This window comes from Amblyomma maculatum, chromosome 5, assembly GCF_055883805.1.
Source record: "Amblyomma maculatum isolate TAMU_Amacu chromosome 5, ASM5588380v1, whole genome shotgun sequence".
Taxonomy (NCBI): Eukaryota; Metazoa; Arthropoda; class Arachnida; order Ixodida; family Ixodidae; genus Amblyomma; species Amblyomma maculatum.
Window position 1 is genome coordinate 30,393,443 of NC_139348.1, and position 13,595 is coordinate 30,407,037.

General features: G+C 46.0%; 1 protein-coding gene across 3 annotated transcripts in view; it reads left to right on the plus strand.

Annotated features, from left to right (window-relative positions):
* Nucleotides 1-13,595, plus strand: part of LOC146187945 (acyl-coenzyme A synthetase ACSM3, mitochondrial-like) — a 105,571-nt gene that overhangs the window by 33,981 nt on the left and 57,995 nt on the right. For all 3 annotated transcript variants that reach the window (XM_084603574.1, XM_084603576.1, XM_084603575.1), the window contains 4 exons: nt 3,172-3,290; nt 4,590-4,648; nt 5,535-5,586; nt 7,019-7,137. In XM_084603574.1, coding sequence (XP_084459700.1) covers nt 3,172-3,290; nt 4,590-4,648; nt 5,535-5,586; nt 7,019-7,137 — 349 coding nt within the window. The remainder of the gene's footprint in view (nt 1-3,171; nt 3,291-4,589; nt 4,649-5,534; nt 5,587-7,018; nt 7,138-13,595) is intronic.

Consider the following 13,595-nt stretch of genomic DNA (forward strand, 5'->3'; position numbering starts at 1 on the left):
TAATGAAATGATTAACTATGACGCCATCACATGGTGACGTCATCGACTATGACGTCGTCATGATGTCAAATCCGGCCATGTCTGATAACCGGAAGTGATAATGACGTCACGTCTGGTCATGACGTCATGACCAGTGATGACGTCACTGGAGATTCACGCATATACGAAGCTGACCCCGCCGGGCGTTCGAACCAGGTGTCTGTGCAGCGCCTTTCATTTGGCGCTTCCTCGTACGCCGCAAGACACAGCATATAGAAATAGACGCAGTACAGCTGGCATCAGCGGCGTTTAAAATTGGTTGACAGCAGAGAAAAGGCCCAGCATCTGTCATAATTCTGTGCGGACACCTTAACCAAGCTGTAAAGAAAAGGAGAAAGGTGTCAGTGAAAAAAAGTGAAAGAGGTGCTGGGTAGTGGAAGGCTTCGGACGGCCACAAAGCTTCCTTCATGACAGTCAAGAACTGTTAAGGGAGTGTTTCTTGAAGGAATATGTGCGAAAAATTTGAAAAGTTGTCTGCTTTGCCTCAATCTATCTAAAAGGTGAAAAAGCTGATGAGCTGCACTCAAATTTCGCATTAGGAAGTACAATGTAGACCACTTATAACGTAAGTCGCGGGAGTTATGAAAATCTGCGCTATAAGCAGTACCGCGTTATAACCAAAACGTCGCGTTTTTAGGCTCTTACACATGTGAAACGGGCAACCTACCTTTTAAGGACAATTCATTGCACATTTCACGCACACACACGCACACGCATATACAAAACAATTGCAACTCAGCATGAACACTGTTTATTTCACTAGGGCATTATCAGCGGAAGAATGCTGTAATTTTCACCTAGTGGTGTTTTTTCACTGCACTCCGAACTATCTCACCCTCAACAAAGCTTAAACACTGAAGCGCCTTGTCGCTCAAGCTGTTTCTCGCGCAGTACATTTTCACTTTGCTCAGACATTCGAGCGCGTCCTTGCATGGCACACCTGGCATCGGGTCTACATCGTCCTCGCCGTCCGACTCATCTTCGGTTGCAAGCTCCACGCGCTGCTCACTGTTTTGCAATCGCATCGTCCGTGTTAGCTTCCTTGCAGCCAGCTAACGTCAACATATTCTTCAAAAGTGTCTGTCGCAGAAACAAAGTTGCTCTCAATGAAGCCGGACCACACGTCGTCAGCATTGACTGCCTCATCGACAATGTCGCCCTGCTCCTCAGTTTCAAGAGCCTCTGCATTGCGTACGAAGCCAGCCTTTCGAGAGCACTTGCTTATTGTTGTGTTCTTCAACTACCACCACGAAGCAACAACCATGTCAATTGTGCCCCTTAGATGCACCTTGAGGGGCTGCCGCTGTATGTTCAGCAAAACTCCTTCGCAAAGGCGTTTCTTGTAGAGTGCCTTTACCGTGGCAATGACGCCCTGGTCAAGGGGCTGACTTTTAGTGATAGTGTTGGCTGGTAAAATTTCAACTTGACTGCAGTCAACTTTGGCTGGACATTATGAGCTGTGCAAATGTCAAGGATAAGCACAACCCGCCACTTTTCTGCTACCATATCCTCATCAAACTTGCAAAGCCAGCTTGCAAAAATCTCTTGCGTCATCCACGCTTCTTTGTTCGCTTTGTATGTCACTGGCAGGTATTCCCTCTTTTTGGAGCAACGCGGCCTTGCCGATTTGCCAATTATGAATAAGCGACGCTTATCAGTGCTATTCATATTTGCGCAAAACAACACTGTGATAGGTTCCTTCGAAGCCTTGAGGCCAGAGCAGGGTTCGCCTCTCAGCGCGAGACTACTGTTGGGCAGGAGACTATAAAATAAGCCAGCTTCATCAGCATTGTAGATGTCCATATATGAAGAGAGCATAGTTTCCAAATTTAAGCGGAGCCAGGCTGTGATGGACTCATCGTCCACTTTTCCTCTTTCACCGCACACAACTTTGCAGCTGATGCCATGGCAGTCTTTAGAACGTTGGATCCACTCACTAAGTGGATTAAAGTCATCGTGGCCTAAAAGAGCACCGAGGCACCTAACTTTTTGTTGGAGCATGGGGCCACTTATTGGTATATTCTGAGCTCTCACTTCTTGAAACCATCTGAAGAGTGCTGCGTCCTTGTCCTCGTACTTCGACGCACGAATTCTTTTTCATGACAGCTAAGAAGAATCTTGCTGCAGTTGCTGCCGTACCTTCTCCCCAACTCTTGTAAATAGTCAACACGTTTGTGTTGGATATGCCGTACTTTGCCACCACCGACGCTTTCTTCAGCCCGCTCTCGACGTCCTTTATAACACATTCCTTGGTTTCGAGCAATAAAGCATGCCGCTTTTTCACGCCGCTGGAAGATGCCGACAACATGGTGGCAGAAGCTGACAGCACGAGTCACGACGGACGTAACAGAGACACTGATGGGCCACAAAATAAAGTAAAAACGCCGGCAGCACTACTGCTTCTACCCCGCACTCCGTGCTGTGCACGCACGGATTGGGCGCTGCCAGCATGACGTAGGTACATGCCCCATGGTAATGTACACGCCTGCCTTCCTTCGGGTACTCCTTCTCCCTCTCTCTTTTCGTCGCGCACGTCTGCCACGGCTCTCCACCGCAGACTGGGCTCCCTTGAAGGGCGCGGAGTGCACTCTTCAAATTCCAAAAAAACCCCACTATAACTGGTATTCTGGTTCGCGCGCTTGCGTATGAAGCAGTCTGCCTATGCATTGAGTTCTATGGTACGAATACGGGTGATCAGAAAAACTCTCATTATAACTGCTTCTGCGCAAAAGCGGTTACATTATAAGTTGTCTCCACTGTAACATAATCGTCGGCAAATTTTTTTTGCTGATAGCAGGCAAACTTAGCAAGAGTACCAGTGTAAAAACATTAAAATAAGTAATACTAACTACTAATAGTAATCTATAAGACTTGTGAACAGACAGGAAAGGGATGTATGATGTTGAAATATGTCCTTAAGAATTTTGATTAAAAAACGCAGGTCCTTCCATTTGCATCCTCAGGTTAATGTCCTTTTCTAGTGGGGTCAGTGCACTAAAGTTTTATTTTTCAGCTTTTTTGCTGAGTAACCCAGCTGATTGATGAATTCAGTTAACCTGCCCAGGCGGCCATGACTTGCTGTTCCCTCAATACATTGGTAGCAGTGCCCTAACTAAAATGAGCACATTTCAGGAACACTCCTTACCACCTGCACTCCAATGCTGACAGCAAAGGATGTCGAGTTCCGGCTTTCCAAGTTTCAGCCTGACTGCATAATAGCCGGTCTGAATGAGATGCCCACCGTAGATGAGGTACTACTGCAGCATGGCCTTGTTTGCTTGCATGCTTCAGAGCTGTGTTGTTTGTTCTACTTCCGGATGTGTCACACAAGACTAGTATAAACACGTAATTTTTGGGTTCGTGCTTTATCCTTTTAATGATACATACATAATATGTTACTGTACACGAATCACCATGTGATATTTGCCTACGACATCAGAATAATTTATAACCGAATTTCTTTTTTCCCCCGTTTCAATTTGAACAGCCTCGCAATGACTGCGATGTCAGATTGAAGTCTAGGTCAAGTGAGGGATAAAAAAACAACGATATAATCTTTCCTGTGTCGCTAGCATTGACTGCAATGCTAAAGCCAGCCTGCCTCAAGAAAAATAATCACAACAAGTGAAGAGTCGGCTATTATATCTCTGTCTTTTCATGCCGCACGTGACCTAGACTCTATCGTGACGTCACAGCCATCTCTCCTCTGCTGAAACCGAAACTGGTGAGAAAAGAAAATTCACTTAAAAATTGTATAGTGGTTGTAGGTGAAAACCGTGGGGTGATCCATTTTACAGTAATGTTTTATGCATCATTAAAAAGAAGAAAAATGCCGCCAAAATTTGGTGTCTACCCTTTTAACAGGTCATTTGTACTCCATTGTGTTCTCGGCACATTATTTTCAGGAACCTTACTTGTGGTTTTGACTAGTGGCCAGCATTGGCTCACATTCCAGTTAGCATGTATTTGCCTCTCGATAAGTAGGCATTTCCTTTTGTTGCACTGAGACATACTTTTACTCATTTATTTCTCAAAACCAGCAACGATTTAAACCAGCTGCCCACCTCAGTTGCCACAATTGCCGAAACTGTTTTGTTCAGACCTGCTGTTGAAGAACATATTCTTCGCCAGCAATCTATTTTGCTGCCTTTTTGTTGTTTTTCTTGCTTGCCGCACTTACTGTGTTATATATTTTTCTTGTGCATTCCACTACCTTCTGTAACGCCCCAGCGTGCTCTCGAGGTATTCAAATAAATAAATAAATACATAAATACACTCAGTGCTGGCTACCTGGGTTGGAGTGCAATTGCCTTATATGGTGGCCTAGTACGAAACTGGTCACCATGGCTGGTGTGGCTTTAAACTGTTCTTCATAGGTTACTGTTTCAAGTTGTTGCTGTTGTTCCCACAAGATGCTGTGAGGTTGTTCACAAGTTCTCTTCCTGCTGCAGGGAGAATTTTTTCATTCAATATAAATTTAACATACTGCAAGAAGGTAGAACAGCATCTGTTGCTTTGCGCCTGAAATTAATGCTCATTGGTTTTTGCAGGCACTTAGGAGCCTTGATTCTGTGCCACGCAAGGTGCTTGTGTCGAAAGACCATGCTGGGTGGGTGCAGTTTTAATATTCATTTACATTATATGTCTATTCTCAGGGCCAAAGGGATTAGACTGGGGTTTGGTTACAGTTAAACTAAAATTGGTTGTGGTTTAGCTTCGGTTAAACCTTGTGAAGCGACAGCTGAAGCATGGTTACATATGGTAAAGCTCTTTATTGAACTGAAGGTTTTTCTTTGGTTATGGCTATGAAGGGACTCCGGTGATTCCTAAAGAAGTTCGTCTTGGTTTCAACTTGGTGTACTCAGAGTCCATGGTACGTTGCAGCCAGGGTGCTCAGCGCGCCTCTATATATACTTGAGATTGACGTCAGTGATCATGTGTGTCGCCACGCATCTGCTCATGCGTTAAGCTACTTCCCATGTCTGTTGACCTTTGACCTTACTTTGACCTTGACCTTTGGTAGGAACATAGCTACCCAAAGTGGTTGTGGCTTAAGTTGCAACTTGACCTCGCAGCTGTTTGAAGGTCGTCGGAATCACATAGCAACCTTGGCTTTACCTCTCGTAGTGAAGCTATTGCGTCAGAAGAAGGAAAGAAAGAAAAGAACAAATACTGAATGGGGCTGTTGCTGTCAAAGCACTTAGATGTGTCTGCTCAAATATTGTAACCTAGAGTCGCTGAAGAGGTGGTAGTGTTCGATGGTTGCTGTCAGTGTGGAGGAAGGTATTTTGCTACTGCAGGTAGGAAAAATAATTGGAAGTGAAGGCTGCAGTTTGCGAAACATGCTTTGCAGGCAGGATCTGATTGGCGCCCAAGGGGATGTGGTAAAAGGAGCAGTGACAAAACTTGCTAATGTTTTAAATGACATGTGGCGGGCAACTGTTGAATATTTGCATTATCTTTTCCAATGAGAACTTGTTTGCTGTTTATTCCAGAAATGAATGGAAGTTGTTCAGTTCTCTACTTCGAAGGTCTCAAGAATATGAGGTATGCTCTCAAAGCACTCTGCACTTAATTTATAGAGCGGTGATCATTCACTTGACAGACAAACAAAGCAAAACAAAAAATTGGCAGTAAGTTGATATTTATCGATATTCGAATAGTGCGAAAAAAGACGAGGATGGAACTTTCACAGCAACACAACCTTATGTTTTCAACCATAAGAATCGGACAAGACAGAGTTAGTATAAGCATATCACATTGATAAGGGGGTTCCGCATACATCACAAAACCTTCGTTGTCACTGGTTAGCGGGGATTTCGCCCTTCTTGATAAAAACTTGCCTGAGGATTAAGATAAAAAACAGTGGGCTTTGTGTGTGTGTTTTGATGTGTGGGAAAATCTATAAATATCATTTCTGTTAATGAATCTTCAGTTGAAAGTCGGCACTCATGTTGTGCTTGTCCTGTCCTTGTCATTTTTCATGCTGCTGCAATACAGAGCTTAAAGATCCCCCCAATTATTACTATTACGATTATTTTTCAATTATAGCTGCATGAGCAAGAAGTAGTAATGACAATCTGTTCCTTAGTTATATGTGAGCTATTGATTTGCCCCATGATTCATGTCCATGCAGCTGACAGCCGTGTGATGTCAGACTGATGTTAATGTGACAGCACTGAAGGCCCTGTTCTGCTCAAAATCACGATCATGCCCTTGGCAGTTGGCAGATGACATGGCAGGGCTTTGATTGGCCGGTGAGTTGTGGGAAATCACGAGGCCTGACGACTTGGTCAAGTTGGCAGGAGCTGCAAACTTGGGCAACTTCTTTGAGATGGGAGACAAACCTGGGAACCCTAGATACAGAGTCAGACACGTTGCTTTAGGACCTTCCTGCTGCTTGATTATAGCGGGTGGTCTTTCACATATTGTGGTCGCTTACAACTGTGAGACACGAATGAAGGGAGTAGTGATTGAGTGAGGAGCAAAATGCATGTCCGTGAGGGCTGAGTGTCCGAGGATGAGGATATGTAAAGGGGATCCCGCAAATGTGAGCCATTAACGCTATCGTGTTAGTATACATTTAAGGTGCAGCTTAAGTGTCCCCCAAATCATTTAGAGAACTTGTCAATAAATCTGTAGGGATTGCAGGAGGCTGGTCATCAAGAGCTTCTGAAGCAGTTATCTATTGCTGCACTTTGGTGGTGGGAAGAAGCAAATTGCTTCTGTATTGGTTTTCTGCCTGTTCCAATTGGAGGATCAGTTCTAACAGGCCAAATGGAAACTTGATTGCCTGATTACCTCTGTTGGTGTGTTGGCTTGTGTTAGTTGCCTTTTAACTGGGCTGTACAGCAAGGAAAAGCATGCGCCTGAAATTTGTGCAAAGCTCCACACTACAGACCTTAATAGCTTATGGTATGTACTTGGGGGTAAGTACCTGCTGATTCCTGGAGCGTCTATTGTGCTCTGTTGTAAATAGGGTGAAGCAACATACACGGACGACCCTGCCCTCGTCTTCTTCACCAGTGGTACTACGGGACCACCCAAGATGGTGGAGCACACGCATGGGTATTACCTTGGCCACCTCTCAACGGCATGGTGCGTACTGTCTCCTCTTCTAACTACAGTCACTTTCACTTCGTCCACACCAGTCACTGCTCAACGCGTGACAACTCCTCCTTGCAGACGAAGCTCGTCCTCGAGCAAGTCGAGTTGGACGACGAACAGAGCGCTTAAGACGAGCCACATGAGCTACTTGTGTGGTGCGGGAGTGTCGATTGTGACCGGAAACTTTGGCAATCACATAGTTGAGTTCGCTTAACTTAGTGACCACGACGAAGGGGTCAGTGTACCTAAACAAAAACTTCTGGTACAAGCCTCTCTTCCCTAAAGGCGTCCAAAGCCACACAAACTCTCCAGGCGCATATGTGGCCTCAACGTGGCGCTTGTCATAGCGTTCTTTGGAGTGGAGCTGTGAGGACAATGTGTGCAGGCGGGCCAGGCTATGAGCTTCCTCAGCACAACATACCACCTGATAGACAGAAAGGTCATCGTTGGGCAAGAAGGGGAACATGGTATCTAAAAATGTGTGGGGCATTCTGACGTAGAGCAGATAGAACGGGGAATGCCCGGTGTTTAATGCTTCATGGTGTTATTCCGCATATGTTACGAATGGCAACACAGTGTCCCAGTTCCGGTAGTCCGATGCGACATACATGACAGCATGTTGGTGAGGGTGTGGTTTATATGTTAGTCAAACCATTGGTTTGTGGATGGTAAGATGTGGAGTGGTGGTAGTTAGAGCCACACAACCGTAGTAATTCTTCTACGATGTCAGCAGTGAACTGACATCTGCGGTCTCTGATGATGACACGGAGAGCACCATGACGGAGAACTATCGAGTGCAGCATAAGCGTCGATACATCCCTTGCCTTGGCTGATACAAGCGCTGCAGTCTCCACATATCTTGTAAAATAATCCACACAGATGATAACCGAGCTGCGTCCTTCTACAGACTTGGAAAATGGGCTGATCAAGTCGATGCCAACTTTTTCAAAAGACGCTGATGGTATCCATACCGGTTGCAGAAGACCTGCAGGCGGAGTGGTGCCAGACTTGAGGCGCTGACATTGTTCACAGCTGGAGACGTATAGTTTAGTGGTCTTATACATTTTCGGGCAGTAAAAGCGCTGGCGAAGTCTGCAATGTACGGGAAAACCCAAGGTGACCCAACGGGATGCTGTCGTGCATGGCGTGCAGCATATAATTGCGCAGATTTTCCAAGACAACCAAAAGCACGGTTGCACCATCGGCCAAGTAATTCTTCTTGTACTGGAGTCCATCTTTCTTGATGAACGGTGTGGAACGTGCTCCTATATTGGCCGCAGCAACAAAAGGGTGCAATGTGAGGTCATTTTGTTGCTCTTGACGGAAGGTTTTTGTGCTTGGGAATGGCATGGAGAGCGAGGCCAAACATCCCTCGAAGTCTGTCTCTACAGTCGTCAACGGATGGCGTGACAAGCAGTCAGCATCACTGTGGTGACGACCACTTTTGTAGGTGATAGAAAAGTCATATTCCTGCAGGCGTAATGCCCAATGCGCCAGACAACCAGATGGATCGCGTAGGCCTATGAGCCAGCATAAGGAATGATGATCAGTCACAATCGTAAACGAACGCTCATATAGGTATGGGCGGAATTTCTGGACGGCAAAGACAACAGCTAGGCACTTTAGTTCAGTTATGGTGCAATTGCTCTTTGACGTCGTTAAGATGCGACTGGCATACGCAATTACATGCTCACCACCGCCACGAATCTGTACAAGTGCCGCCCCGAGACCGACGCCACTGGCATCAGCGTGAATTTCTGTGGCTGCAGCAGGACCAAAGGGGCGCAAAAGGGGTGCCGTGTCGGAGCAAATTTCATCTGGTTGAATGCCGGATCACAATCGGGGGTCCAAAAAAACTGGGAGTCTTTGTGCAGAAGGGCCGTTAGCGGATGTGGAAGGTGCGCAAAGCCAGTGATAAAGCGGCGGAAATACGATGACAGTCCAAGAAAACTCCGAAGACTTTTGACCGTACGTGGCTTCTCAAAGTCTCTAACTGCAGCCAGCTTCTGCGGATCAGGTCGTATGCTGTCCTTATCCACGAGGAAGCCAAGGACAAGAGTTTGTCGTCCTCTGAAGTGACACTTTTTAGAATTTAAGATAAGCCCAGCTTTGCTGATACAGTCAAGGACGATTTCAAGGCATTTGTTGTGCTCTTCAAATGTCTTGCCAATGATAATAACATAATCCAAATAGCATGTACAAATATCCCATTTGAGGTCACAAAGAATTGTATCTATGAAACGCTTGAACGTTGCAGGTGCATTACACAAGCGAAAAGGCATTACGTTAAGTTCAAACAAGCTGTCAAAAGACACGAAAGCAGTTTTTTCTCTTTCGCACGGATGCATCGGTATTTGCCAATGCCTGGAGTGGAGATCAACGGACGAAAAGTAAGACGCCGAGTGCAGACAGTCGACAGCATCATCAATGCGCAGCAGTGGGTACACATCCTTTTTCGTGACTGAATTCAAGCTACAGTAATTGACGAAAAATCGCCATGAATTGTCCTTCTTTCTCACAAGTATTATGGGCGCGACCCAAGGACTGGAAGATTCCTGAATCACTCCATTCTGCAGTACTCATGGACTTGATCGTGAATAATTCTGTGCTCAGCTGGAGAGACTCAATACAGTTTCTGTCTGATGGGATTGGCATTCCCCGTGTTAATTGGATGTTGCATGCGAGAGTCCGGCACAGAAGAAAGAGATGATCCTGTGCTGGCAAAGTCAAATACAGAAGTTCGAGATACAAGAACGTCCTGCAGTGTACGTCGGTTGGTAGAGGATAAGGACTTGCTGATCATCACTCGCAACTCATCAGAATCGGCGTCTTGGGTGAGGTTCGAGGAAATCAGAAATGGCCGGGATAGCTTCGGTAACATAGTGTTGAAATCTTGCGAGTTTAGAGCCAGCCAGCAAACGCAGCTGTGCAGATAGGTTCAGGGCCCACACGTGTGTACAACAATCTTTTGCGTCGACAACAGCATGAAGGACCAGCACATTTTTCTTCAACATATTGCAGGCGTCCGGTTCAGTTACAAGCTGACGAATTCCGGAAGACTGCGTGGGGTCAAAAGCGGCTGTCTGAGTTGGCAAGACCATATCTTGTGTGAGAAAAAGCAAATCGTCGCGACTCGAGGACGAATCTTCGACTAAGGCAGACAGCACGTGTCGCCACACAGAAATTTTGCCGGCTCCAATGTCAAGTGTTGCACCACACTCGCGCTAAAAGTCGATGCCCAGAATGACGTCATGTGTGGCACAAAGTAACACAATACATTCGGTCCTGAAACTTGTGTTACCCAATTCAACAGCAGCCGAGCAAAGGCCAACTGGAGTTAAAGTTTCGCCCCCAACACCACAAAATATGCTCGCTCGATCCCACGCAAACATAACTTTCTGGCTAAGACGATTTCTAGATGAAAGTGTCATCACAGATGCAGTGGCACCAGTGTCCACCAAAGCAATTGTATTAACATTGTTCACACGCACACACACACTTTGTTCTTAAGCATAACAATAGGAAGAGGTATGGGCGAAGTTGACCGGCCAGCGACCTTACCTCCATCGGTCACATCAGCTAGTTTCCCATGGGTGGCGGATTGGAGCGGCGACGCGGTGATGGTGAACATCGCGGCCGGATAGGAGGCGGAGTCACGCTGCGCTTGAAGGCAGGAGAATCAACATTGTCGGTACAGGAGAACGAGGATTGCCGAAGAGAAGCAGGCAGCTGCCATGACGCATTGTCTTGAAATCGAGATGGACGTCGTGCAGAAGTTCGCATAGATTGACGACGCTGGCAATGACGGGAGATGTGTCTGCTGCGGCCGCACCTGTAACAGACCAGCACCTCTCGGTTATCATAGAAGTAGGAGGGACGACTCCGCGTCGAACGAAAGTATCCGGTGGGCATGTGTTGAGGTGGTTCAGATGGAAACTCTTAGTAATACTGATCTGGTTGAAGTCGGTGTTTGTAAAATTCTGAAAGAAGGGGTTATTCGTGTCCGCCCTGGCCGGCGCGTAGCTAGTTGGTACATTCAGTCCAGAGAGTAGGCTGGACTATACGTGGCTCAAGCAATGAACATGATTGGTGTTCTTTATCGTGGACAGCACCTTGTAGCTGAGAGGTTAACTCCTCATACACGATCTGCCGAACCATTGAGGCGATGTCGTCTGAAGTAGGAAGGTCGACGCTGGCAACACTTGTGGCGTTAGATAGCTGACCAAACTTTGGGGAAATTCACCGCGACTTGAGTGCCTCAAACGCACGACACTGCTGCATCACGTCAGCTGTAAAGGCAAGGTTGTCTTTCTTGATGAGAAAGTTGTACACGTCTTCGGCGATTCCTTTCAAAAGGTGACCCACCTTGTCCTGTTCAGACGTGTTTCTGTCGCAAAGCTGGCAAAGTCTGAGCACTTCCTCGATGTACTTAGTGCATGTCTCACCTGGAACTTGAGTTCTTGTTCTTTGAGCAAGGGTCTGTTCGGCTCTCTTTTTCTTGGCCGAACTGTCGCCGAAGCACTTGGTGATTTTGTCCACAAACTGGGTCCGTGCGATAGTGTGTCCTCATGGTTTTCAAACCACAGGAGAGTGTTCCCGGCGAGAAAGAAGACAAGATTACCGAGCTGAGCAGTCGGATCCCAATGGTTGTATTTGCTGACTCGTCGGTAATGGGTCAGCCAGTCTTCAACGTCGTCATCGGATTCCGCTGTAAACGTGCAAGGTTCCTGATGGGGTGGCCAAGACCTGGGTTGTTCGGAAGATTGTGTCTGAGCCTCCTGAGTTGTGATAATGATGGTTCTGGCTGAAGAGGTGGCAGAGCAGCTAAGCGGTGGCTGCAACGAATGGCTAGCGAATCCAGGGCTACATACTCAGCCGATTTCTACCAAATATTGTTGCTGATGGGATGGGTTTATTAACAGATGAGGGGGGAATGAACTCGAGGCAGAGCAGGTGGCCAGGCCAACATTCTTCGCACTTTATCAGCCTCCTCTTCTAACTATAGTCACTTCCACTTTGTTCACACCAGTCGCTGTGCAGCACGTGACAATATTATACAACCGCAATTTGTTGAAATTTCGAATGCAGTAACCAGCAAATCGCGTTAAGTGGGAACATATTGTCATGTGGTGGTGACAAGGCAGTTGGCACAAAAGAGAAGACAAGGCGTTATAACAATGAGACCAACGCTTTATTGGGCTGTTCTTGATCCCGCAAAAGAACTGAGCAACTCGGCGGTGGCGATAGCAGCAAATGTGCTCGTCGGTTGTTGAACAAAGGAATGCCCATTTGACTCCTCAGCGCTCAATTTAAAAGCGGTGAAGAAATATCTTGATAAAACTGCGAACATAGTAGAAATACAAGTGCGCGGCTGGAATTTTTTGAGATACATTTCGAATCATCTGCCACAATAAAGAAAATGATAAAGCCACGTCTTTTGAAAAGCATAACAAGCAAAGAATACAGAATTGTTCTGTGCGGTAGGTTCACAATGATAAGACCGCATGCTGGCAGCTGTCGAAAAAGAACAAATAAAGTTTTGAATGGTTCGCGGCAATATTAACTGGGAACAAAATCGTGTAACTCTATGGGAGATGTTTTACTGCCACTATTTTGAGCCTATGAAATGGGAAATCGTATGAACCGTTCTACTGTATTTCTCATTTGTTACAATAAGCATGTTGCACATGTTACTATGCTGCACATTGATGGCTCAGCTAGATTTGCTTGCCTTTGCAAAACGTTTGCTATGCAAAGGCAGCTATTTTAAATGGCACAATGCAATACTGGTGCAGCATGTTGTCAGTTTGAATGGCCTTGAAATATTCGTAGCACTAAGACTAGCAGTCAGTACAGTGTCTCGCCTCAGGCTTCTAAAATGCACTTGTTTTTAGATTGATGTGTGCCCTGGATGACAACATTTAAAATCAATTTAAGATTAGAAGTTAGTATCTGAAGAAGTCAGTCTAGTATAAGCATATGCCAGTTCTTGTTTGGTATCTTAAGCTGCAGAAAGAAATGAGCAATCCTAATTCCACTCACTTATTGTCATGGTGTTGGAGGACTGGGGCTAGCTGAATAGAGCCGGTACAGCTGGTAATGCGCAGTCACAGTTTAGAAAACGTCCTCCGATTGCGAAGCCAATCCACAACGTAATTCACTCCGAGCGCCCCCTTGCATTCCTCCCTCCTTAAACGGAATGCACACAGGCACATGTGCACATAAGTGAACAAAAAAAATGTTTGAAGATGCTGTTTTTCAGTTACCATGCAAAATATGGCTTCATTTGTAAGACATGGACTGTCTCTGGACGAGGTAGCTGGCAGCCTCTCTGCTCTGGGCCTTCCAGGAGCACCTCTTAGTTGACGTCGCTAAGGCACCGCAAGATTTTATATGGCCCGAAGTACAGTGCAGTCCACTTATAATGATACCAGATATAACGATATATC